Raw genomic sequence first — 26,709 nt, 5'->3', positions numbered from 1 at the left:
CCTAAAATTTTCTGCCCATCTTCCCCTTACTGCCTTCTCTTCCATTATCATCTCTCCATCTGCACCTTTTACCTTTTCTTCTCTACATGATTCGCCTCCTCTTCCTCTCTTAATTTCTTTCCAAAACATCTTTTTATTACTTTCAAAATTTTCTGTCATACTCTTACCCCATTTCACATCTGCTCTCCTCTTTGCCTCCTTTACCTTTTGCTTTACTTCTTTTCTTTTCTCTGTACCTCTCATATGACTCCCTCGTCCTATTTTGTAACCAATCTGTGAAAGCTCGCTTCTTCTCTTCTATAACCTTCTTTGTTTCCTCATCCCACCATTCACTACCCTTTCTTCTATTTCCCCCTGTCCTCCTTGTTCCACACACCATCCTTGCACACTTTGTGACTCCCTTCTTGAACCATCCCCATTCCTCCTCCACATCCAGCTCTACTCTATCCTTCACTCCCTCCCACTCCTCTCTCAGCTTCTTTTCGTACTCCTCCTCCTTTTCATTCAAAGAGTTCACTCTAAGAACCTCCCTACCTTTTGTCCCTTTCCTCTTTCTCCATCTATCCTCCACTCTCAACTTACCTTCCACCAAAAAATCTGATATTCCCTCACCCTATCCTCTTAGCACATGTACATCGTTAACTCTTCCTATCATAATCCTATTTACCACTACATAATCCATTAGCGCTCTATCTACCACCCTCTTCCATGTGTACTTATGCTTGACTTTCTTCCGAAACACTGTATTTACTATCATCAACTCTTTTTCTAGACACATTTCCACCATCAACTCTCCACTACGATTCTCTCCTGGAACTCCACATTTCCCAACCACTCCATCAATTGGATCATTTCCTACCCTAGCATTAAGGTCTCCCAGTACTATTACATTGACATTTCTTCCTAAATCCTCTATGCACTCATTTAAATCTATCCAAAAGGCCTCCCTTTCTTCTACATTCTTCTCACTGCCAGGCCCATATGCACTTACAAAGACCCACATCTCCTTTCCCAGTTCACCTTCATCCACATTATCCTTCAGGAAACCTCCTTCCACTCCACTACACGTTTACCTATCTCTTCACTTACTAGAATAGCCACCCCTACCCTCCCTCGTCCTCTCTTCACTCCTGATAACCTCCCACTTACACTCCCAAACTTACACTCACCCTTCCCTTTCAACTTAGTTTCACTCAAAGCCAACACATCCATCTTTCTTCTCACAAACATACTACCTATCTCTTCCCTTTTACTCTCATCTGTACCACATCCACGCACATTAAAATACCCAAACCTTAGGGTGCTGTTCCGAAAACTCCCAGACCCTCTTTATGCCTTTACTTTTTTGTTTAGGAATGTCCTAGTCCCAATCATATAATACATACATACATATACCAAGGCTTTTTCCCCCTTCCAAGGGAGGTAGCCAAAAAGGGAAAGGCATAAAAACACTCCCACCCATTTCATCCCCAAATACACTCCACACCCCTCCCACCCTTCCTCTCATCTGAGCACCTCCTGGATGATGGGTCATCCCTGCACCCCGCCCACCGCCCTGGGTCAGAAGCAGTGTCGCAATCATATAATAGCAATAATATACAAGTTAAATATTATGCATGTATTATTCATATTAAGATTAGAAATGGAGAGAGTGAGTAGTTTGGGGTAAAGCTGGGACTTCATCAGGGATGTGTTATGTCACCCTGGCTGTTCAATTTACACATGGATGAGGTGGTGCGAGAGTTAAATGCAAGGGTAGAGGGTCAGAGATTGTAGATGGTTAAAGAAAATGGAGAAAAATGGGAGATAAGCCAGTTGTTCGCAAACAACACTGCTTGTAGCAGAATCAGAGGAGAGACTAAGGAAGCTAGTGACAGTGTGGGAAGGTGTGTGAAAGAAGGGAGTTGAAAATAAATGCGGGTAAAAGTAAGGTGATGAGATGTACAAGGGGAGAAAGTGGCAGTAGACTGGAAGTGAGTATTAAGGGAAAGAGATTGGAGGAAGTGGAATGTGGGTGTGAATGTGGTGGGAAAGGGAGTGGAAATGGAGGTAGAATGTAGACTGAAAGAAGAGAGTAACTGCCTTAGGGTATTAAAAAATGTAACGAGTACAGACATTTGGAAATGGATGCTAAGAGGAGATTGTATGAAGGAGTGATTGTGCCAACAGCATTGTATGGGGCAGAAAAATGGAACACAAGAGAGGAAGAGAGGAGGGGTGTGAATGTATTTGAGATGAGGTGTCTGAGAAGTATGATAGGGGTTACAAGGCTGTATAGAGTGAGAAATGAGGTGAGGAGGAGAATGGGGGTGGAAATGAAGTTGGGAGATTGGGTTGATGAAAGAGTATTGGGATGGTTTAGAGACATGGAAAGAATGAGTGAAAAAATATTAGTAAAAGGTGTGGAAGGCAGAGGTGGAAGGAGTGAATGTGAAGGGGCAACCTAGGATAAGATGGATGGATGGGGTAAAAGGGGCATTGGGAAAGAGGGGAATGTCTGTTGAGGAAGGATGAGAGAGGACAGAAGATAGGGGTGAATGGAGAATGGTTGTATATGGATGATGCTGTGATGCATGAGGGGGAGTGGGTGGGGGATGGGGGTGAGGGAGCATGAATGAGAAATAAATTGACACAGCCTGAAGGGATTTCTCTGTCTTCTTTTCTACACGAGAGGACAGAGAGGGGGGTCGCCGATTTAATGAAGCGGCCACTGCTTCTGGGCAAGATGCAGGGATGACCTGTCATCCAGGAGGTGCCAAGATAAGTGGGAGGGAAGAGGTGGAGGGGAGTGGAGTATGTTGGGGATGAAATGGGTGGGAGTTGTTTTTATGCCTTTGTTTCTTGGCTACCTCTCTTGTAAGGAGGAAAAAGCCTTTGGTATGTCATCCCTGCATCTCACATACTGCCCTCGGTCAGAAGCAATGCAGCAAGACACAGCACATCTACAACAAGGCCACTTCATTTGATCAGCAACCCCCCTCAGGTTTCTGTCCCCTCGTGCAGAAAAAGTGGGGAGAAATCCCTTCTGGCTGCGTCAAAATACCATTCACACATACTCCTTCATCCTCCCATTCCCCACCCACTCCCATGCATTACAGCATCATCCACACACAGCCATTCTCCACTCACCCCTATAACTTCTGTCTTTTCCCTTCCTTCCTCAACAGACATTCCCCTCTTTCCCAATGCCCCTTGTACCCCATCCACCCATCTCATCCTTGGTCACCCCTTCATATACACTCCCTCTACCTCTGCCTTCCACACCTTTTACTAATCTTTCTTCTTTCCTTCCATGTGTCAAAAACATCCCAATACTCTTTCATCAACCTTAGTTCCCAACTACCTTTCCAATCCCACTCTCCTCCTTGTTTCTCACTCTATCCCCTATCATACCTCTCAGGTATTTCATCTCAAACACATTTAAACTCTTCCTCTCTTATGTTCCAAGTTCCTACCCCATATACAGTGGCCGCAAAAAGTTTGGGCGCAAAATTATAGGCGCCCCAACTTTCCCCTAAACTCAAAACATGCGAAAAATACAACTTTCCACCCAAACTTTTCGCTATTTTTCAATGCTAGCGTTTGTACCCGTATTTAGCCGAGACAATACACACCATTTGGCAACTCTGTTTAGGCACACTCGATGTCACATGGAGTCACTTTCTCACGGAGAGTAGTCTTTTTTTTTGCGGTGGTCTCTGTTTTTGTGCCTTGATATCTTCGTAATGGGAAGTGGTAAAGAGCTGGAAGGAGACACAGTTGTTACAATTATAACCCTCTATAAGGAGGGTTATAAGTGTAAAGATATTGCTACTCGTGTGGGAATTGTAGTGCGTCAAGGAGGCAGTTAGAACCGTAGAAGTACGATTTGATATCTTCCTTGGCCGACCAGAGCGATGCTTTTGAGTAGGAATGATGTCACTTCCTTCGTCTCGAAATTTCTTGGTCCACTTTTGCACTTGACGCACTCCAATTCCCACACGAGTAGCAATATCTTTACACTTATAACCCTCCTTATAGAGGGTTATGATTGTAACAACTGTCTCTCTTTCCAGCTCTTTACCACTTCCCATTACGGAGATATCAAGGCACAAAAACAGAGACCACCGCAAAAAAAAAAGACTACTCTCCGTGAGAGATGTTTAGAAAGCGACTCCATGTGACATCGAGTGCGCCTAAACAGAGTTGCCAAATAGTGTGTATTGTCTCGGCTAAATACGGGTACAAACGCTAGCATTGAAAAATAGCGAAAAGTTTGGGTGGAAAGTTGTATTTTTTGCATGTTTTGAGTTTCGGGGAAAGTTGGGACGCCTATAATTTTGCGCCCAAACTTTTCGCGGCCACTGTAGTGCAGTCAGCACAATCACCCTTTCATACAATCTCCTTTTAGCATCCATTACCAAATGTATTTCTCATTACACTTTTTAATCCCACAAGGCATTTACTCGCTTCTCTCAACCTACATCCCACCTCCACTCCTCCCTTTCCCGCCACATTCGTATCCACGTATGTAAAGCTATCTACTTCCTCCAGTCTCTCTCCCTTAATACTTACTTCCAATTTGCTGCCATCCTTTCCCCTTGTACATCTCATCACCTTACTTTTACCCACATTTATCTTCAACTTCCTTCTTTTGCACACCTTCCCAAACTCAGTAACTAACTTCCTTAATCCCTCCTCTGATTATGCCACAAGCACTGTTGTCAGCAAACAACAATTGGTTTATCTCCCAGTTTTCTCAATTTTCTTTAACCATCTTCAATCCCTGCTCATTACCCTTGTATTTACTTCTTGCACCTCCATCCACTCTCTCCATTTACTCAGGCTCTACTACTCTCATTAAAACTTGATTGCTCTTAAGTTTTGTCGCATCTCCAATACCTCCCACAATGCCTTCCTGTCTACTCTGTCATAATAATAATAATAAAAAAGCTAAACCCACACTGTTCTTCACCATTTATAATAATATAATAAATACACGTATACATACCAAAAGGTCTTTTCCTCCATGTGAAGGAGAGCCAGGTAAAAGCATACAATAATTAATACATACACATATACCAATAGCTTTTCCCACCTTACAAGGGAGGTAGCCAAAAGCAAAGGCATAAAATCCACTCGCACCCATTCCATCCCCACATATTCCACTGCCATTTTCCCCACTCCTTACTTCTCATCTTGGCTCCTCCTGGACGATGGGTCATCCCTGCATCTTGCACACTGCCCTGGGTTAGAAGCAATGTAGCAAGACACAGCACATCCACAGCAAGGCTGCTTCATTTAACCAGCAAACCCCCTCATGCAGAAAAAGAGAGGACAGGGAGAAATACAAAAATAATGCAGCACCTCAACAGCAGGACTTAACAACTGAGGCTGGTTTACCTCCATCACTTCATTATATGGCAATCCCCTTCATCCATTTGGGAAATACAGAGAATAAACAAGAACATCTTTCTGGACCATGTCATTTCTTCATCCATTTACAAATTCTACATTCACTTGTATTTTACACTCTTCCTTGCTCAACACATTCCACCTGCATTCAATATCCTCTTCCCCATGTCCATCATTCTTAGCTCTCGAAGTTCCCTCTACCTTCCATGCTCTTTTTTGCCAGTCCTTCCTCATTCATTCTATTCATATGCTCAAATCACCTACACATTTTTATATCAGCTATACCTGCCAACATTCTTTCCACCCCTTACTCTGCCTCACCCCTACATTTTTCACTATTCATCCTTATAACCCTAACAATATTTAATCTCATACATATTTAGGCTCTCATTCAAGGGTACCTGCAAGTAGTGGTCCTACAAAATGGGATGTCAGTTATTTACCGGCCTCCTATTTTCAAAATACCTGAAAGCCTTCCCTTCATCTAGAGATGCAGTGTCTGGGCTAGGCCTATGACAGTTCTCTGTCAATGTCAACTGTATTTCTTCCATCTTTTCACATGGATGATAATTAGCAACTACTCCTTTCCTCCTGTGAACTGGTGATATAGGACATGTCCCACACCATCAAAACACAACAATACAAAGTTTCTTCCTAGAAAGAGCTCAGGGCAAGTGCCAATTACTGTGGGATTGGGATTCCAGCCAGTGAAAATTGAAACTACAATTATCACTTACACACCCATCACACTTGGTTATGTTTGTGGTTACCTGCTGTTCTTGGATCTTATTTGCTGCATGTCCTTTCTTCAGCTCCTGTAACTCCTGTTTTTTCTTTCTAATAGCATCTTCTGTATCTTTCTTACTTTCCAATCTTTCTTCCACCTGAAAAATCAAACGAAAAAATTATTTAATTATATAAGCAAAATTTTGCCTATTTGTGCGAGTGGAATAACTATTCCCACAATTGAGGCTTTTTGACAAAGATGATGCAATTTTTTTTAAACAGACAAAGCACTAAGCCGTTTGGAAAAAAATATATATTTTTGTGCCACAAAACAGTTGAATTTGAGAGCTTGAATTTAGTATGTGTTTTTTTTAATTCTTAATCCCCTTGTAAGGTGTGGCCAAACTATCTATATACCAAGGGCCTTTTCCTCCTTGTAAGAGACAGCCAACCAAGGCATTCACCCTCTACCCGCACCATACTTCTCAGACACTTCATCTTAAGTGTATTAAAACTTCTCCCCATTTCTCTTAAATTCCAGGTCTCTGCTCCATACAGTACAACTGGAACAATCACCCCTTCATTTAGTCTTGTCATTGCATCCATTCACAGAAACTTACTTCATGACATTTTTCACTCCCCAAAGTGATAAAATGTATAAATACAGCCAACACAAAAAATCTTGGGACCTACCAGACATGGAAAAAGCATTTCTCCCATTTTATATTCTTATACATAGCAATCACCCTATTATTTGGTCACATTCCTTTTGGTTTTAATCACCATGCCGAGATGCTTAGGCATGCTGTGGACAAATTTAAGTAATCCAGACATATGAGAGGTACAAAGAAAAGAGAAGTAAAGCATATGATAAAGGAGGCAAAATGGATAGCAGACGTGAAATGGGGAAAGATTATGACAATTTTGAAAGTAATAAAAAGATGTTTTGGAAGGAAATTTAGAAAGGAAGGGGAGGAAATCAAGTAGGGAAGAAAAGGTAAAAGGTGTAGATGTAGAGATTATAATGGAAGGGATGGTGGTAAGAGGAACATGGGCAGAGTATTTTAGAGAGTTGGGAGATAGGGTGGATGAAAGAGTATTGGGATGGTTTGGACACATGGAAAGAACGAATGAAGAAAGACTAGTAAAAGAGGTATGGAAGGCAAATGTGGAGGGAGTGAACACGAGGATGAGATGGATAGATGGGGTGAAAGGGGCTTCGGGGAAGAGGGGAATGTCTGTTGAGGAAGGACGGGAGAGGACAGAACATAGGGGTGAATGGAGAATGGTTGTATATGGATGATGCGATGCACGAGGTGGAATGGCTGGGGGGGGGGGGGGTGAGGTAGTACGTGCGAGAAAAATTTGACACGGCCCGAAGGGATTTCTCCGTCTTCTCCTTTTCTGCATGAGGGGATGGAGGGGGGGGTTGCCGATTTAATGAAGCGGCCTAGCTGTGGATGTGCTGTGTCTTGCGACACTGCTTCTGACCCAGGACAGTGGAAAATATGCAGGGATGACCCGTCATCCAGGTGGTGCCAAAATGAGAGGGAGGGTAAAGGGTAGAGGGTGGAGTGGAGTGGAGTGGATGGAATGGATGGGAATGGTTTTTATGCCTTTTTCTTTTTGGCTACCTCCCTTGTCAGGGGGAAAAAGCCTTTGGTATATGTATGTATGCATGCTAAATGTGAAGGAAGATGGGGAGGGAAAGGCTGTTGCAGTGGGAGGCACTAAGAAAATGACAGTGATGAATGAGGAAAATAAGAAAAGATGAGGTGAAAGCACTTATTAAAATGATGAGAGCAGGTAAGGCATCTGGGTTAGATGGATGTCATGTAGTGTCTAAAAAAGGTAGCTAAAGTGATGGTGGAGTGGCTGGCGAGATTGTTTAATGCTTGTCTAAAAGAGGGTAGAGTGCTGAGGACTGGAGGAGTGCTGGTATAGTTCCAATTTACAAGGGAAAGAGGATAAGTGCAAGTGTAGTAGTTTCAGAGGGATCAGTTTGTTGAGTGTAGTTGGGAAGGCTTATGGGAGGGTCTTCATGGAGAGAATTAGGAGAAGAATAGAGGGAGAATTACTGAAAAACAGTGTGGGTTTAGGACAGGTAGGGGTTGCATGGATCAGATTTTTGTGTTAAGACATGTATGTGAGAAAGCTTTAGGAAAAGGTAAGGATGTTTTTGGGCCCTTATGGATTTGGAAAAGGCTTATGACAGGGTAGACAGGAGGGCACTGTGGGAGGTATTGCAGATATATGGGATAGGAGAAAAGATGTTAATAGCAGAGCTCGTGTAGGAATTAGAAATGGAGAGAGTGAATGGTTTGAGGTAAAGGTGGGACTTCACCAGGGATGTGTTATGTCACCTTCACTATTCAATTTATACATGGATAGAGTGGTACAAGAGGTAATGAGCAGGGATTGGAGATGGTTAAAGAAAATTGAGAAAAATGGGAGATAAGCCAGTTGTTGTTTGCCGACAACACTGCTTGTAGCAGGATCAGAGGAAGGATTAAGGGAGTTTGGGAAGGTGTGCGAAAGAAGGAAGTTGAAGATGAATGTGGGTAAAAGTAAGGTGAAGAGATGTACAAGGGGAGAGGATGGCAGCAAACTGAAAGCGAGAATTAAAGGAGAGAGAAGCTGGAGGAAGCAAATAGCATTAGATACTTGGGGGCAAATATGGTGGAAAAAGAAGTGTGGAAGGCAGAAGTGGATGGAGTGAACATGAGGGGGCAATCAAGAATGAGACAGATGGATGGGGTAAAAGGGGCATTGGGAAAAAGAAGAAGACAGAAGATAGGGATGAGTGGAGAATTGTTATGTATGGATGATGCTGAGATGCATGTAAGGTGGGTGGGGGATAGGGGGATGAGGGAGTACGTGTGAATGATATTTTGATGCAGCACAAATGGATTTCTCCGTCTTTTTCTGTATGAGGGGATGAATGGAGGGGGAGTTGCTCATTAAATGAGGTGGCCTTGCTTCTGACTCAATGGAAGTTTCTGATTTTTGGAAAGCTAATATATTGTACGTATACAAATAAATAAATAAAATAAATAAATAAAATAAAAATAAAGGGAGTTGGGAGATAGGGTTGACGAAATAGTATTGGGATGATTTGGGCACATGGAAAGAACAAGTGAAGAAAGTGGGTGGAGTGAACATGAGGGGGTGACCTAGGATATGGATGGATGGGGTAAATGGGACATTGGGAATGAGGGAAATGTCTGTTGAGGAAGGATGGGAGAGGACAGAAGATAGGGGTGAATGGAGAAGGGTTGTGTATGGATGATGCTGTGATGCATGAGGGGGAGTGGATAGGGGATGGGGGTATATGTGGATGATATTTTGATGCAGCCCGAAGGGATTTCTCCCGTCTTCTCCTTTTCTGCATAATGGGATGGTAATTCTTTTTTTTTCGATTTAATGAAGCAGCCTTGCTGTGGATGTGCTGTGTTTGCAGCACTGCTTCTGACCCAGGGCAGTGGGAGATGCAAAGATGACCCATAATCCAGGAAGTGCCAAGATAAGAGGGAGGGAAGAGGGTGGAGGGGAGTGGAATATGTTGGGGATGAAATGGGTGGGAGTGTTTTTTATGTCTATGTTTTGGCTACCTACCTTGTAAGGGGGAAAAAGCCTTTGGTATAAGTATACAAGTTGCTATTTACCTTTTCCTCTAGAACATTTAATTGAGTCTGACATTCCGAACTACCGGTATAGGCTTCACAAAGTAATTCAAAGAATTTCTTTGTCCGCTTTGGCTCTGAAAAAAGAAAAGTAGATATTAATGAATAAAAATCTTCAATGGAAAAAAGGTAAATCTTCTATGCACACACACGAGTTCCACCATAATGAATAAAGCAACTACTTACTTGGTCTGGTGAGATCTGCCAACATGAAGGAATTATCCCCTGAAAACCGCTCTATCCACATTCCTACGACTTTGGCAAGTGTTATGCATTTGATAACATGGTGGTACATTTCTGGATAACGCTGCATATCCTCTGGCAAGTCTAATGCACCCTGAAATTAAAAAAAATTATATATATATATATATATATATATATATATATAGATATATAGATATATATATATTATATATATTATATATATATATATTATATATATATATATATATATTATATATATATATATATATATATATACACACACATACATATATACATTCTAAAAAAAAGTAAAGTCATAAGAGGATATAGGAGTTTTCCAAAAAGTACCATAAGGTTTGGGTCTTTTAATGTGCATGGATGCAGTACAGATGAGAGTAAAAGGGAAGAGATAGGCAGTATGTTTGTGAGAAGAAAGATTGACATGTTGGCTTTGAGTGAAACTAAGTTGAGAGGTAGGGGCAAGTGTGAGTTTGGGAGTGTAGTTGGGAGGTTCTCAGGAATGAAGAGAGGACAAGGGAGAGAAGTGGTGGCTAAACTAGTAAGTGAAGAGATAGGTAAATGTGTAATGGAGTGGAAGGAGGTTTCTTCAAGGATAATGTGGATGAAGGTGAAACTAGGAAAGATGTGGGTTTTTGCAAGTGCAAATGGGTCTGGTAGTGAGAAGTGTAGAAGAAAGGGAGGCTTTTTGGATAGATTTAAATGAGTGCATAGTGGGATTAGGGAGAAACATCAATGTAGTAGTATTGGGAGACCTTAATACTAGGGTAGGAAATGAACAAAATAGACGGAGCGGTTGGGAATGTGGAGTTCCAGGTAAAAATCATATTGTAGAGTTGGTGATGTGTCTAGAAAGTTGATGATAATAAATACAGTGTTTAGGAAGAAAGTCAAGCATAAGTATAAACGGGAGAGGGTGGTGGACAGAAGGGTGGTAGATAGAGCGTTAATGGACTATGTAGTGGTAGATAGGAGTATAAAAGGAAGAGTTAAGGATGTACATGTTCAAAGGGGAGAGAGTGGGGGGGGGGTATCAGATCATTTTCTGGTGGAAGGTAAGTTGAGAGTGGAGGATAGATGGAGAAAGAGGAAAAGGACTAAAGGTAGGGAGGTGCTTAGTGAACTGCTTCAATGAGAAAGAAAAGGAGTACAAGAAGCTGAGAGAGGAGTGGGAGGGAGTGAATGATAGAGTAGAACTAGGAGTGGAGGAGGAATGGGGATGATTCATGGAGGGCATCACAAGGTGTGCAAAGATGGTGTGTCCAACAAGAAGGATGGGAGGAAATAGAAGGGTAGCGAGTGGTGGGATGAGGAAGCAAAGAAGGTTATAGAAGAGAAGAAGTGAGCTTTCACAGATTGGTTACAAAATAGGATGAGGGAATCATGAGAGCTATGAAGAAAAGAGAAGTAAAGCATAAGATAAAGAAGGTAAAGAGGAGACCAGATGTGAAATGGGATAAGAGTATGACAGAAAATTTTGAAAGTAATAAAAATATGTTTCGGAAAGAAATTAAGAGAGGAGGTGAATCAAGTAGAGAAGAAAAGGTAAAAGGTGGAGATGAGGAGATGATAATGGAAGAGAAGACAGTAAGAGGAAATTGGGTAGAGTATTTTAGGGAGTTGTTAAATGTGAAGGAGGATAGGGAGGGAAAGGTAGTTGCAGTGGGAAGTGCTAAGAAAATGACCGTGATGAGAGAGGAAAATGGAGAAATAAGGAAGGATACAGTGAGGGAAATTGTAAGATGAGAGCAGGTAAGGCACCTGGTCTGGAGGGATGTCATGCAGAATGTCTGAAAAAAGGAAGTATAGTGATGGTGGACTGGCTGGTGATGTTATTTAATGTTTCTTTGAGACAGGGTAGACTGCCAGAGGACTGGATGATTGCCTATATAGTTTCACTTTACAAGAGAAAAGGGGACAAGTGCAAGTAGTAGTTTCTGAGGGAATAGCTTGTTATGTGTAGTTGGGAAGGCTTATGGGAGGATCTTGATTGAGAGGACAAGAGGAACAGTGGGAGTAATTGGTGAGGATCAGTGTGGGTTTAGGACAGGAGGTTGCGTAGATCTTATTTTTGTGGCAAGACAGATGTGAGAAAGCTATAGGGAAAGGTAAGGATGCTTTTGGGTTTTTATGGATTTGGAAAAAGCTTAGGATAGGGTAGATAGGAAGGCACTGGGAGGTATTGCAAATATATGGGATAGGAGGAAAGCTTTTAGGAGCTGTCAAGAGTTTTTACAAGAGTAGTAGTGTGTGTGTCAGGATTAGAAATGGAGAGTGTGAGTGGTTTCAAGAGAAGGCGAGACTTCGTCAGGGATGTGTTATGTCACCATGGCTGTTCAATTTATACATGGATGGGGTGGTGCGAGAAGTAAATGCAAGGGTGGTGGGTCAGGAAATTTGAGATGGTTAAGGAAAATGGAGAAAAGTGGGAGATAAGCCAGCTGTTGTTTGCAGAAGACATTGTGCTTATAGCAGGATCATAGTAGGAATTGAGGAAGTTAGTGACAGTTTGGGAAGGTGTCTGAAAGAAGGAAGTTGAAGATAAATGTGGGTAAAGGTAAGGTGATGAGATGTACAAGGGGTGAAAGTGGCATCAAACTGGAAGTAAGTATTAAGGGAGAGACTGGAGGAAGTGGATAGTTTTAGATACTTGGATGCGAAAGTGGGAGGAAAGGAAGGAGTGGAGGTGGAGGTAGAATATAGATCAAGAGAAGCGAGTAAATGCCTTGATGGATTAAAAAGTGTAATGAGAAAAAGACATTTGGGAATGGATGCTAAGGAGATTATATGAAGGAATGGTTGTCCTGACATCACTGTACAGGGCAGAAACATGGAACATAAGATGAAGAGAGGAGTTTGAATGTGTTTGAGATGATGTGTGAGAAGTATGATAGGGGTTACAAGGCTGGATAAAGTGAGAAATGAGATGAGAATGGGGGTGGAAAGGGAGCTGGGAGATAGGGTGGATGAAAGAGTATTGGGATGGTTTGGACACATGGAGAGAATGAGTAAAGAAAGATTAGTGAAAGGTGTGTGGAAGGCAGATGTGGAAGGAGTGAACATGTGGGGGCGACCTCCATTTCCTGTCACACGTGACCAAAAGTACTATTCGCTTCCATAAAAAATGAAGCAAGATTGATCCACACCTGATAAAGTGAAATCAGTATTTCAATAATAATGTGGCTTTACCTTAGTGCTTTCACCATGGAGATGCAAGGATGATTTTGCTTAAGCTAATGCCTGACTTTTTGATGAAAGTCTCAATCACAAAATTCTAAACCGGATCTTTACAACCCAGTTAATTAAAGTATTTGTTATTGCCCAGAATACCTATGAAAATCACATTGTAAGGATTAATAAAATGTATAAAACTTTACATGAAAATCTTTACAAAACTAGAACAATCATTACCTGACTAATGCTTTCCAATGAAGCTCCAAAGTCTCTGACAAAATTGGAGTAAATATTTAACACAAATTCTGGGTGCATTTGCTTGATGTCCGATGCCTTTGCACCTATTTCAAAGATGGAGGACAAAAAGCCAGCCATCTCCTCATCAGTCCAGCCACTATCAGCCATTTTTGCAGAATTAAATATCTGTGTTGGAAAATAATAATAATAATAATAAAAAAAAAAAAAAAAAAATAAAAAAAATGAGTTAACAGGTGTGACACACTGGTAAAAATATTGTACATGCATAGTTTGAGCACTGATCTATATGATACAATATAATACTCTAGTGCACAGGTACCAACCACATTGAGAATAGGTTGTGCTCTTCTTTGATGTCTAATTTTTGGACAAGACAAAACATTTGTATTTCACTGCTGACAACCAGCACTTGTCTTTGAAGACAATAACATCCATAAAAGGTTTAGTCAGAGGGGGTAGAGCTTTAAGTAGCAGAAAGGAGGTACTTTACATATATATATGTACCAAAGGTTTTTTCCCCTTAAAAACACTCCCACCCATTTCATCCCTAACATACTCCACCCTCTTATCTTGGCACCTCCTGGATGACAGTTCATCCCTGCATCTCACCTACTGCCCTGGGTCAGAAGTAGCATCACAAGACACAGCACATCAACAGCAAGGCTGCTTCATTAAATCAGTGCCACCCCCCCCCTCTCCATCCCCTTATGCAGAAAAGGAGAAGACTGGGAGAAATCCCTTCAGGTTGCGTCAATTTATTTCTCACACATACTCCCTCACCCCCCACCCACTCCCCTTCATGCATCATCCATACACAACCATTCTCAACTCCCCCATCTTCTGTTCTCTCGTCCTTCCTCAACAGACATTCCCCTCGTTTCCAATGCCCCTTTTACCCCATCCATCCCATCCTAGGTTGCCCCCTCATGTTCACTCCTTCCACCTCTGCCTTCACACTTCTTTTACTAGTCTTTCTTTACTCATTCTTTCCATGTGTCCAAACCATCCCAATATTCTTTCAACAACCCTATCTCCCAACTCCCTTTCTCCCCCTTATTTCTACTCTATACAGCCTAGTAACCCCTATCATACTTCTCAGGCACCTCATCTCAAACACCTTTCTTGTATTACACGTTTCTGCCCCATACAGTGCTGTTAGCACAATCACTCCTTCATACAACCTCCTCTTAGTATCCATTACCAAATGTCTATTTCTCATTACACTTTTTAATCCCCCCAAGACATTTATTCACTTATCAATCTACATTCTATCTCCACCCTTACCTTTCCCTCTACATTCACACCCAAGTATCTAAAACTATCCACTTCCTCCAGGCTCTCTCCCTTAATACTTACTTCCAGTCTGCTGCCACTTTCACCCCTTCTACATCTCATCACCTTACTTTTACCCACACTTCTCTTCAACTTCCTCCTTTCAAACACCTTCCCAAACTCTGTCACCAACTTTCTCAATACCTCCTCTGATCCTACTACAAGTAGTGTGATCAGCAAACAACAGCTGACTTATCTCCCACTTTTCTCCATTTTCTTTAACCATCTCCAATCCCTGGCCTACCACCCTTGCATTTACCTCTTGCACCACCCCATCCATGTATAAATTGACCAGCCAGGGCAACATAACATCGCTGACAAAGTCCCACATTTACCTCCCACCATTCACTCTCTCCATTTCAAATCCTAACACAGGCTCTACTACTCTCATAAAAGAAAAGCTCAACTGCTCTTAAAAGCTTTCCTCCTATCCCATATATTTGCAATACCTCCCACAATGTCTTCCTGTCTACCTTGTCATAAGCCTTCTCCAGATCCATAAAAGCCCAAAAAAATCCTTACCTTTTCCTAGTTTTCTCACATCTGTCTTGCCAGAAAAATCCGATCTACACAACCCTTACCTGTCCTAAGCCCACACTGTTACTCATGAATTACTCCCTTTGTTCCTCTTCTAATTCTCTCTATCAAGACCCTCCCATAAGCCTTCCCAACTACACTTAACAAGTTGATCCCTCTGAAACTACTACACTCACACTTGTCCCCTTTTCCCTTGTAAAGTGGAACTATACTGGCACCTCCAGCACTCTTAATTTCTTTCCAAAACATTATTTATTACTTTCAAAATTTTCTGTCATACCCCATTTTACATCTGGTCTCCTCTTTGCCTCCTTTATCTTATGCTTTACTTCTATTCTCTTTGTACCTCATACGATTCCCTCGTCCTAATTTGTAACCAATCTGTGAAAACTCACTTCTTCTCTTCTACAACCTTCTTGGCTTCCTCAACCCACCACTCACTATCCTTCCTTCTATTTCCTCTCATCCTCCTTGTTGCACACACCATCTTTGCACACCTTGTGATTCCCTCCTTGAACCATCCCCATCCCTCCTCCACTCCTAGTTCTACTCTTTCACCCCCACTCCTCTCCCTGCTTCTTCTTGTACTCCTTTTCTCTCTCATTGAAGCAGTTCACTCTAAGCACCTCCATTATTTGTTTGCTTGGTTGTACCTAATTTTAATGTATATATTTGTGTTGTCTTTTGTATTAACAGAATAAAAGTAGTTACTTGTACCACAAGTACAATTAGGATTAGGATTGAAATACAGCAATTAAGCATATTCAAGCTTTATGAAATCAGTATTCTAGAATGCCTGGTATATAAAAAGCAAGTTAATGACATTCTAATTCCCATATATGCAGATAATCTATTGGTATATGTATCATGCAACAGTTTCATCTCAGTTAAGATGAAGTTGCGCCTCCCATAGACTTTTTGGTAATGAGAGGTCAAAAGGTCACTAGGCATTCAACACAGGGCTGAATCCCTTTGTATGTATGACATGATTTGAAGCTGACCAAAAGTATTAGTGATTCACAATTGGGGAGTGATATAAAACTTACCCCCAACCACAGACTTCATATAAAATGTATTGTATAAATGTAAATACAACAAAGCAAGTACTAAATAATCAGCAAAGACATGACCCAGACAAACGTATCAATAAAATAGTCTGAGAAACCTTCAACCTATTAAGGTCAATGAAAGTGGCATTTGACTATTTGGATGAGGAAATGATTAAAAAAATATTAGTTACACTAATAAGACCAAAACTGGAGTATGCAGCAACATTTTGGACACCCAGTTCCAAAAAGAATATGAAGAAATTAGAAAGAATACAAAGAGCAATGACAAAGTGGGCACCAACTCTCTCCAAATGAACATATGAAGAAAGACTGTCCAAATTGGAACCATCAACTCTGGAACAAAGAGAAAGGAGATTTGCTGACTATTTATAGAATCATGAAAGGAATGGAAATCCTAGATAGAGATGATTTATTAAAATGGGACAATGGAAATACAAGAGGACATGAAAAGAAAGAATAAATTAGATAAGGAAACAGTGTATGCAAACACTATTCAAGATTTTAAGAAAAAACTTTATGCTGAAAGATACAAACATGGGTCACCACAAGCATAGCTCCCTTCCCGTATAATACAACAGAGGGTATGCATTCTATGACAGAACCAGTCTCCCCTCAACATGTACCTTTATGCCTCCCCATTATTCCTATGCCTATCACCCTTGTCATACCCATAGTCAATACAAGGATCTCCATAATTAACCTGAACTTAGACAAAGAAAATCACCAAGTGGCCCCAAGGCCATGGTAAGTTATAATTTTATGATCTATGAAGTATTCAAAACAATGATTGGAATGAAGTAATCAAGATAAATTATTACATATTTAGTAGACACATTTTGCTTTGTGCTGAAATTATACTTTTCACGATTCGACGAGTTCCTGCACATTACAGATATATATACTTTTTGTGAACATAGTAATGTCACAAGAGTATCCCAGTATCAATCCAGTGGGGCAGTCACCTAGTTTAAATTTACCTCACACAGCAAATACTTCCACCTCTAACCCTTGTCCTTGTTTCCATAGTTGTTTGTGCTACTTTGTCAAAATGATTCTACAGGCCAATCCAATGATGATTTTATATTTTGTCCGAGCTGCATAGGAAGAACAGCAAATCACTGCAGTCCACTGCCTGGGTTCACCTATTTCTAAATGTCTATTCTTCTCAAAATCTGTATAAATTGGTAGAATGTAGCTTTTGAATTTATCAAAATATGAGAATAAATGCTAATCATAACTAATTTTGTGCTTTGTGTTTAATATCAGGGGGGGTCGCCGATTAAATGAAGCGGCCTTGCTGTGGATGTACTGTGTCTTGCGACACTGCTTCTGACCCAGGGCGGTGGGCAGGGTGCAGGGATGACCCGTCATCCAGGAGGTGCTCAGATGAGAGGAAGGGTGGGAGGGGTGTGGAGTGTATTTAGGGATGAAATGGGTGGGAGTGTTTTTATGCCTTTCCCTTTTTGGCTACCTCCCTTGGAAGGGGGAAAAAGCCTTGGTATATGTATGTATGTATGTATGTTTAATATCAGGATACAATTGGGTCATTAGTAGCACCTCTTTCACCGTTTTTTTTTTCTACTGAAAATAATTCAACCAGAAAATTTGGATTACAGGCCATCCACCCCAGTGATGATGCGCCCCCAAGTACATTTGCCCCAGAAGTTATGGCAAATCTACTTCATCAGTAGATCATGCACCCCAACTGCTCAATATTGAGTTGTTGCATCCCAACTATTTTTTTTTCCAAACTAACCTAACTCAACACACTACTTGTTTTGTTGGCAATTATTGCAGTTCCTTTGTACGTCTGCTAGCTCCCCATGGTTCATCCTCCAATAATCCAGCTGACATATACCCAAGTTGCAGGTATGGTATTGCCATTTATAGCAGTTTTCACATTGGAGTGCTTGCTGCCTTGGCCTTGCTTCACAAAAACAGACAATGCACAGGTAGGGTATGTTGGCAGGGCAGTCCCCATGATGGAAGTGTGGCTACAAGCAATATGTATACTCAAAAGTAACTTCATTTGGCTGGTTCGAAGCTAAGCAGTTCGAATTGCTGGTTCCTTCAGTCATTGAACCGGAGTTGGGGCACCGGAGTGCTTGCTGCCTTGGCCTTATTTCGCAAAAACAGACAATGCACGGATATGTTAGTAGGGCAGTCGCCATGATGGAAGTGCGGCTATAAGCAATATTTGTACCCTAAAGTAACCTTGTTTAGCTCGTTCGTTCAGCCATTGATCCAAAGTTGGGGCACAACTTGGCTGTGGGATGCATCAACTTCCCTACAAGTAGATGTGCCCCAACTTCTGGTGCGAATGTACTTGGGGCACATCGCCACTGGGGCGGATGGACCCGCTACCAAAAATTCTGTATTATTTTAGTCATGCACACCAACATGATATAGCATTAGAAAAGCAATTATTTTTATAAATTAAAATACATGAAAATGTGATTTTCTTGGCAGAAAAAAAAAAACCTTGCTACAACCAAATATAACGAACATGGGATAAGGTCCAGACACCATGTTATTGTCTGTCCAGTCCAGCCACTGTCAGTTAGATGATGGCTTTAATGTTGTGGAGCAGGTGTTCTCCAACTCCATGTGACATTAATGGGTGGTGCGAGGGGTGAATACGGGGGCGGTGGGTCAAGAGTTGGAGATGGTTGGGGAGAGTGGAGAAAAGTGGGAGGCGAGCCGGTTGTTGTTTGTTGATGATGCTGCGCTTGTGGCAGGATCAGAAGGGGGATTGGGGAGGTTAGTGACGGAGTTTGAGAAGGTGTGTGAAAGAGGGCAGTTGAAGATAAATGTGGGCAAAAGTGGGGTGATGAGATGTACAAGGGGAGAGAGTGACAGTAGGCTGGAAGTGAGCATTAAGGGTGAGAAACTGGAGGAAGTGGATAGTTTTAGCTACTTGGGTGCGAATGTGGCAGGAAAGGGAGGAGAGGGAGTGGAGGTAGAATGTAGATTGAGAGACGAGAGTAAATGCCTTGGTGGATTGAAAAGTGTAATTAGAAATAGACATCTGGGAATGGATGCTAAGAGGTTATATGAGGGAGTGATTGTGCCAATTGCATTGTACGGGGCAGAAACATAGAACATGAGAGAGGAAGAGAGGAGTTTGAATGTGTGAGATGAAATGTCTGAGAAGTATGATAGGGGTTACTAGGTGGGATAGATTGAGAAATGAGGAGAACAGGGGTGGAAAGGGAACTGGGAGATAGGGTTGATTTAAGAGTACAGTATTAGGATGGTTTGGATACATGGAAAGAATGAGTGAAGAAAGATTAGTAAAAGAAGTGTGGAAGGCAAAGGTGGAAGGAGTGAATATGAGGGGGCGTCCTAGGATGAGATGGACGGATGGGGTGAAAGGGGCATTACAAAAGAGAGGAATGTCTGTGGAGGAAGGACTTGAGAGGACAGAAGATAGGAGTGAATGGAGAGGGGTTGTGTATAGATGATGCTGTGATGCATGAGGGGGAGTGGGCGGGGGATGGGGGGGTGAGGAATTATGTACGAAAAAAAAAATGACGCAGCCCGAAGGGATTTCTCCCCGTCTTCTCCTTCTCAGCACGGGGGGATGGAGAGGGGGGGTCACCGAATTTATGAAGCGGCCTTGCTGTGGATGTGCTGTGTCTTGCGACACTGCTTCTGACCCAGGGCAGTGGACATGATGCAGGGATGACCCGTCATCTAGGAGGTGCTAAGATAAGAGGGAGGGAGGAGGGTGGAGGGGAGTGGAATATATAGGAAATGGAACGGGTGGGAATGGTTTCCAAGTCTTTTTCTTTTTGGCTACCCCCCGTGTAGGGGGAAAAAGCCTTTGGTATATGTATGTATGAATTACTAAATATAGGTTAGGTTAGAATAGATGAATTGATCATCCTTTCATTTCTTCGACCTTAGCATCTATCAAAAACACGGAGTATCATTCAATTGCCACAACTTCATTTGTTCATAAATAGGTTGTAGCAACTTTTGTTATTGATTTCTGCCAAGAAAATTTGCACATTACTTGCATGGACTTGCATAGATGACTTCCTGGATGAGGCTGTTATGCATGTGACTACAGATCAACATTTTCAACTTGTGGCAGCGTGTGGTGGACTATCCTTGCTTTATAATTGTACTTCAATTCTTGATTAAACCAGAATTTATCAAGTCTGACCTCAAACTGGTTAACCGATGTTACTGTGATCACCCACTCGGACAAGTGATTTCAATTATTCATCACCCTACACGGGAAAGCGTGCTTCCTTATATCCAACTGTGACCTTGTCTTAAAAAGATTCAGTAAATCCCCCCCTACAGGTGCTTTCAATATGCCTTGCCTACATTCCCCCATCATATTTTCCAGCAAGTATCTATTGTCTAGACTTAAGTCTCCCCATGTTCTTCTGTATGTCAATGTTGGTAGGCTCAATTTCATTAGTATCTCCATAATTAAAACATTCGAGTTCCGGCACCATCCTTGTAGCCCTACGCTGCATGTTCTCTACCATCTCTATGTCTTTAATCTTTTCACTCTGGGCCAAAATCTCGCGGGCAGCATTAGCTGCCAGACGTACGATGTTGCGTCATAATACTCGCATTATAAAAAATAGTCACTGTTGTATCGATTGTTCTCTCTTTCACCTGTGAATTTTGATAACCATAGAAAATATGATGAAGCCAGTTTACAGAGTATGGGGGCCACGCAGGTACAACTACAATAAATATAATCAAGACTCCGACATCGGCATCCTCGCATACCCACTTGCTCCTCATGACGCCTACGTAGGCGTCACCATATGGAAGGGGTTAACCAGGTATGTATTATAATTTACAAAATTAATAATTAATTTTCTATTGCTATATCGTGGTGTGCACTTCTAAAATTTTACTGAAAATCCTGACAAGTACAGAAGAAGGAAGTTGCACTTCCCATCTTAATGATTTTTTAAAAGATGTTGAGAAATAACATGTACCTAGAAAAACACCAACTAATAAGCAAATCTCAGCACTGTTTTCGTAAAGGGAGATCATGTCTTTCCAACTTGTTAAGCCACTATGAATGGTTGTTCCAAGGACTTGCCTGATGAGGAAATGTTGATGTGTGCCTTGATTTTGCTAAGCCTAAGGCATTCGACCGAGTTGATCATGGCATCCTCACACAAACTCAAGGTCATGGGAATTTAGGGAAAGACTGAAATATATCTTCATAACTTTGTCAGAACAAGGACACAGGTGGTAGCTGTTGATGGCCACAAATCAGAGAAGTCAGTAGTTATCAGTGGTGTACTGCAGGGCTCGGTGCTGGGTCCGCTACTTTTCCTGGTCCTAATGAATGACATAGGCCATACTGTGGACAGCTCATTTGTCATCCTTTGCAGATGACACCACCCTCAGCCATAAAATCAATGAGGCCAACATCCAGGAATTACAGGGCAACCTCAACAAAGTCTCAGAATGGGCTGAAGTTAACAACATGCAGTTCAATGAGAAGTTTGGAATACTACAATGTGGCCCCAACTCCAACCCAGAGAGCTCCACCACACCCCACACTAGGGGAGGCATAACTATATCCTCGAATCCTGTGGTAAAGTGCCTAGGAATTCACCTAAATGAAGATACCACCTACAAATACCACATCTACAAAACTACTAGTATAGCCAGACAATTGGCTGGATAGGTACTTAGGGCCTTCAATTCAAAAGAGGAACATTTAATGTTATTACTTTGGAAGGCACTTATACAACCAGTACTCTACTACTGTAGCCAACTCTGGTCACCACACAAAAGGGTGGAAGACATACAGGAACTGGACTGTCCAAAAACACTTCACTAGGCAAATCAAAGACATGCAGAGCCCCAATTATTGGGATCACCTGAAAAAACTAGACCTATACTCACAACAAAGACGAGAGATATCGGGCCATATATACATAGTCTCTGCAAGAGACACACAACAGCAGAAAAGGTCGCATGTGTGAGAAGAAATCACTGCCTACATCTGCCCCAAATAGAATCAGAACCCTTTTGGCCTCCAGTTTCACTCACAATGTCCCCAGAATCTTCAACACTACCGAAACATAGAAATCAAAAACTGCCCAGTCACCAAATTCAAATTACACCTAGACAAATTTCTGAAGACACTGCCAGATGAGCCTCCTGTACCTGGGTATACAGCTCATTGCAGGGCAGCCTCAAACTCTATGCCAGACCAGACTGACTTGCAAAAAAAAGATTCCCAGGCTGGAAGTAGCAGTGGACCACCACAGCTATGTGGAAGACCCTCTAAATTCTACTAAGTAAACTAAGTAAGCAAGCAAGCACCATACAGGAAAATAAAACAAATGATGATTATACCTATCATTATCATACCTTTTATATCATTCATCTATCTTCTCATAGATTATTAGATATGCATATACTATCAATCATTACAGCAATGTTGAACTTGTTACAAATGTCAATTATAACATGAATTTGAGGCTTAAAAATTAAGAGAATAGATAGAGTATAATAGTATTAGAGGAGACCCAACAACCCAAGTTACAAGTGTCAATCCTTTCTTGCATACAATAAATACAATGGTTCAAGAGTAAAGAACACCTTGCAGCATTGAGAAAAAAATATATATGCATAGGAGGTACTCAGTAAAAGGTAAACTGCATTAGTTATTAGTATTAGTTTTTAAATAATTCAGATATTTGTACCAAGCCCACTAACGCATTATGATTATCAACATACTATTTTACTAGATAACCACAATTCAAAATCAACCATTAGTCTATCAGATATAAATACAAGCGTGGTATTAGCAAACAAGTCTCTATAGATTCCTTTGCAATCCTAACTTTTGTTCTCGACATACTCAAAAATTACGATTCGAAGACGTCAAATATAATTCGTAATAAGATCATAAAGATGTGCATTAAAATAGTCTGTTCACTCGTTTATTTACGGAATATAAACTAGAGTAAATCCTCTATCTACCTAAAACAACTGTATAAAAAACACCTACTTCAAAATTTTATAACAAATGGCAAGTGTACATCAGTGCTATTCCACATACCTTCGACTACTTTTCAAACCTTTGCGCCAACAGACTTGGTTCACAACTGCCAAAATCAGGGTTCCCAGATTCTGAACACATTATCGTATAGGGATCTAAAATTTAAAAATATATATTGTTTTCATGACAAAGTTATGGTATTACTATTAAAGAAATATCATACAAATTATCGTACATTTCGAGATCTAATATCTATCCCTTGAGATAAATAAAATGTACACTTTATGCGTCATATCTAAATTGTACCAAGGTAATCGTCGTGCAGGCTGTGCGACACCCCTGTACATAATTAAATCATGTCACAACTTTGGGTTGTGACACACGGCCTATTTTTCATTCTCATTTTCTTAAGGGCCCCATTCACGACAACGATTTTCAACACCAACCCAGATTTCGAACATGGTCGGGGTTGGAGTTGTGGTTGGCGGTTTCGCCACTCACTGCAACAACCAATTGTCCAATTTTTCGCAGTTGATCCGCAGTTCTAATGTGATAAGATGTCTGATCTCGACTCTGACGATCTTTTTAATATTGCTGTTTTTTTAGAGGCAGATAGAAAGCGCAAAAAAAAGTCAAAGTGGTGTAAGTCTTGGCTTCAAAAAAGAAACAAGCTATCCCATAATCAATTATTAGAGGAACTGAGACTAGAGCCTAAAGACTATATGAACTATTTAAGAATGGATGAATCCACATTTTTAGAACTTCTGTCCTTGGTAACACCAATCATATAAAAACAGGATACGATGATGAGGAAGGCTATTACACCTCATGAACGTCTCGTATGTACATTACGACGGGTACGGACAGTTGCTCACTGGATAATTGCTCACCGGATAGTTGCTCACCGGATAATTGCTCACCGGACAATCGCTCACCGAAGAAGTGACAAATAGGACACTTGCTCACCAATTTTTTTTTTTTTTACTTTTCTTGAACTTGATAACAAACAATATACAGGATTTTTTAGTTACATTTAGGTTTATTACAGCAATAATACACAAACAATATCCAAACTTTCATATTTTAGTTTTTAATAATTATAAGATTCAATACAAATTTCTCCCATCAATATATATTTACCGCCAGGTGTATGTTATCCGTACACCACTGGGATCCAGTGCTGTTTCATGCGATTGTCCGGTGAGCAATTATCCGGTGAGCAACTATCCAGTGAGCAACTGTCCTACACCCACATTACGATTCCTAGCAACGGGGAGGTCATATGAAGACCTCAATTTTTCTTCACTCATATCGCCCCAAGCACCAGGAAGAATAATTCCTGAGACCTGTGATGCAATTTATAAGGTTCTTTTAACTTTCCATAGGCATGGATGTTGACAGTATATCTCAATAATCTCTCTTACGAAATCTATAATGTACGCTTCCATTTTTTTTTAGTTAGGCAGCACAACTATAGCTACAAACGCACGGGACGAAATTTTGGGCACAAGTGATAGATTTGGTTGTCCGCAGTCCGCACCCATCCACCACTCCAACCCCAATACAGACATAAAGCTCCGCCCACAAAATATCAGGAAAATCTGAACGACTCCAACCCCAACCACGACCTGCAAATCGGGGTTGCGATGTAGGTTGTTGGAGCCCATCCACGAGAAAATTTGGTCTGGGTTGGGGTTGGAAATCTGGGTTGGGGTTGAAAATCGTTTTTGTGAATGGGACCCTTTACGTCTGCTTTCAAACCTCAGTTACCAAATACTTTAGCTCAAGGGCCTAGCCGACGCCAGCTCCATAGCTTTTCGTCTCCTTTCAGCCCTTTTCGGCCATCAATTCCCTCTACTCTTTGGAATCACCGTAACTCTTAAAGCCTCTAGCAACTACTTATTGATATTTTTCCTTCTCCTTATCCTCATTAACTATTGTGCCAATTTGGCAATCAGTTACAGTGCCTTAACGAATTTGAGAGAGACTTCTAATTACTCAGGGAAACCCTCCCCTCCTCCCTTTGGTTCCAGGTTACATATGCCTACAAGCAAAGACGAATGTTTAATATTAAGTGTGGGATTCCACAACTTATCACGTTTACTGTTCCTTCCTGCAGTTGTAAGTTGCTACTTTATGAATAGAACTAGTGTATTTCATTCAAGATTTACCGTTCGAATTAGTCTTACGGTTTCACCCTCCACCCCTGCGCGCATGCCATTTATAATTTTATTGTTTAGGCTAGTTTTAGTTAGACTAGTTAGGATCATATCTTCCATTCTCGTGAATAGTGTCTACCCTTAAAGAACAATTAGAACTGTTTCAACTTCCACATAAACATTGTTCGTCGCTCCCTTCAAAACTAGTGATTGGAAACGTAGAAGTAACGGCAACGGTGTATGCCACAGTATGGGCAGGCAGTTGTGAGGTCAGTGGCTCAGTGCTTGTCCGGCAGTTACCCTTGGGTTCACAGAGAGTGAGGTGGGATACACGTGTCCTCGGAAGGTCCAAAATGTGCATCATTCTCTCGTAGAGTGGTCACTGCGAATTCCACTCATTAATACGAACTATTAATCACCGTCAATCATACACGGCTGATCAATTAGAAGTGACCAGTGCCCGGAGAACTCGTGAATATCAGTGCCAAGACATTTAGTGCCCGTGACCAGGAACATGTCGGCGAAGAGTGTTGCCTTTAGTGATTACCTAACTTGATTGGTCTGCAGTAACGCAGCAAGAGATAGATAGATAGACTTTATTTGGCAATTAAACAATGTACATGAAGTGCAAATAATGACAAGAACACATAGTTCGGAATAATAAATGCAAATTTCCGAGGATAACACAAAAAGCATGTACGCTTATTTCCAATGTGGTCCTCATCTGATTGTTATTCTACACTAAGTCACACTGACAACATACGTAGGGGGTTAAGGAGACCAGAGACAATTATGAGTAATACCAGTCAGAACACATATGGCACATAAACATTGTTATAGTTTAGCTAATATTACTAAAATTATTGTACACATTGTTATAGTTTAGCTAATATTACCAAAATGTTTATACACATAGGAATATTGAGACAAAAAATTTGAGCACCATCACAAAAAGGAACATTGCAATAAGCAAAGGAACAAAATAATATTAAACCGTAACAAAACAGTATAAGTGAGTACTATATCAGAGTAGTACCATTAATGATATACTGCATTATTCTACAGCTGTATCAACATGTATGAGTGAGTACTATATCAGAGTAGTACCATTAATGATATACTACAATATTCTACATCAGTAACAACATGTAGTT

General features: G+C 41.1%; 1 protein-coding gene across 2 annotated transcripts in view; it reads right to left on the bottom strand.

Annotated features, from left to right (window-relative positions):
- LOC143021225 (uncharacterized) overlaps positions 1–23,542 on the bottom strand; it is a 37,069-nt gene extending 13,527 nt beyond the window's left edge. The window contains exons 1-5 of one of the 2 annotated variants that reach the window (XM_076178591.1): positions 23,457–23,542; positions 13,437–13,622; positions 9,990–10,140; positions 9,786–9,880; positions 6,165–6,278 (exon numbers count right to left, since the gene is read on the bottom strand). In XM_076178591.1, coding sequence (XP_076034706.1) covers positions 6,165–6,278; positions 9,786–9,880; positions 9,990–10,140; positions 13,437–13,604 — 528 coding nt within the window. In that variant the 5' untranslated portion in view covers positions 13,605–13,622; positions 23,457–23,542. Of the gene's footprint in view, positions 1–6,164; positions 6,279–9,785; positions 9,881–9,989; positions 10,141–13,436; positions 13,623–23,405; positions 23,426–23,456 lie in introns of those variants that run through there. The other variant, XM_076178592.1, reaches the window with a different exon arrangement.
- Between the last annotated feature and the right edge of the window lie 3,167 nt (positions 23,543–26,709).

This window comes from Oratosquilla oratoria, chromosome 41 (assembly GCF_046742065.1).
Source record: "Oratosquilla oratoria isolate Oo_2021 chromosome 41, ASM4674206v1, whole genome shotgun sequence".
In the NCBI taxonomy this organism is placed as follows: domain Eukaryota; kingdom Metazoa; phylum Arthropoda; class Malacostraca; order Stomatopoda; family Squillidae; genus Oratosquilla; species Oratosquilla oratoria.
This window is presented reverse-complemented; position numbering and strand designations above follow the sequence as displayed.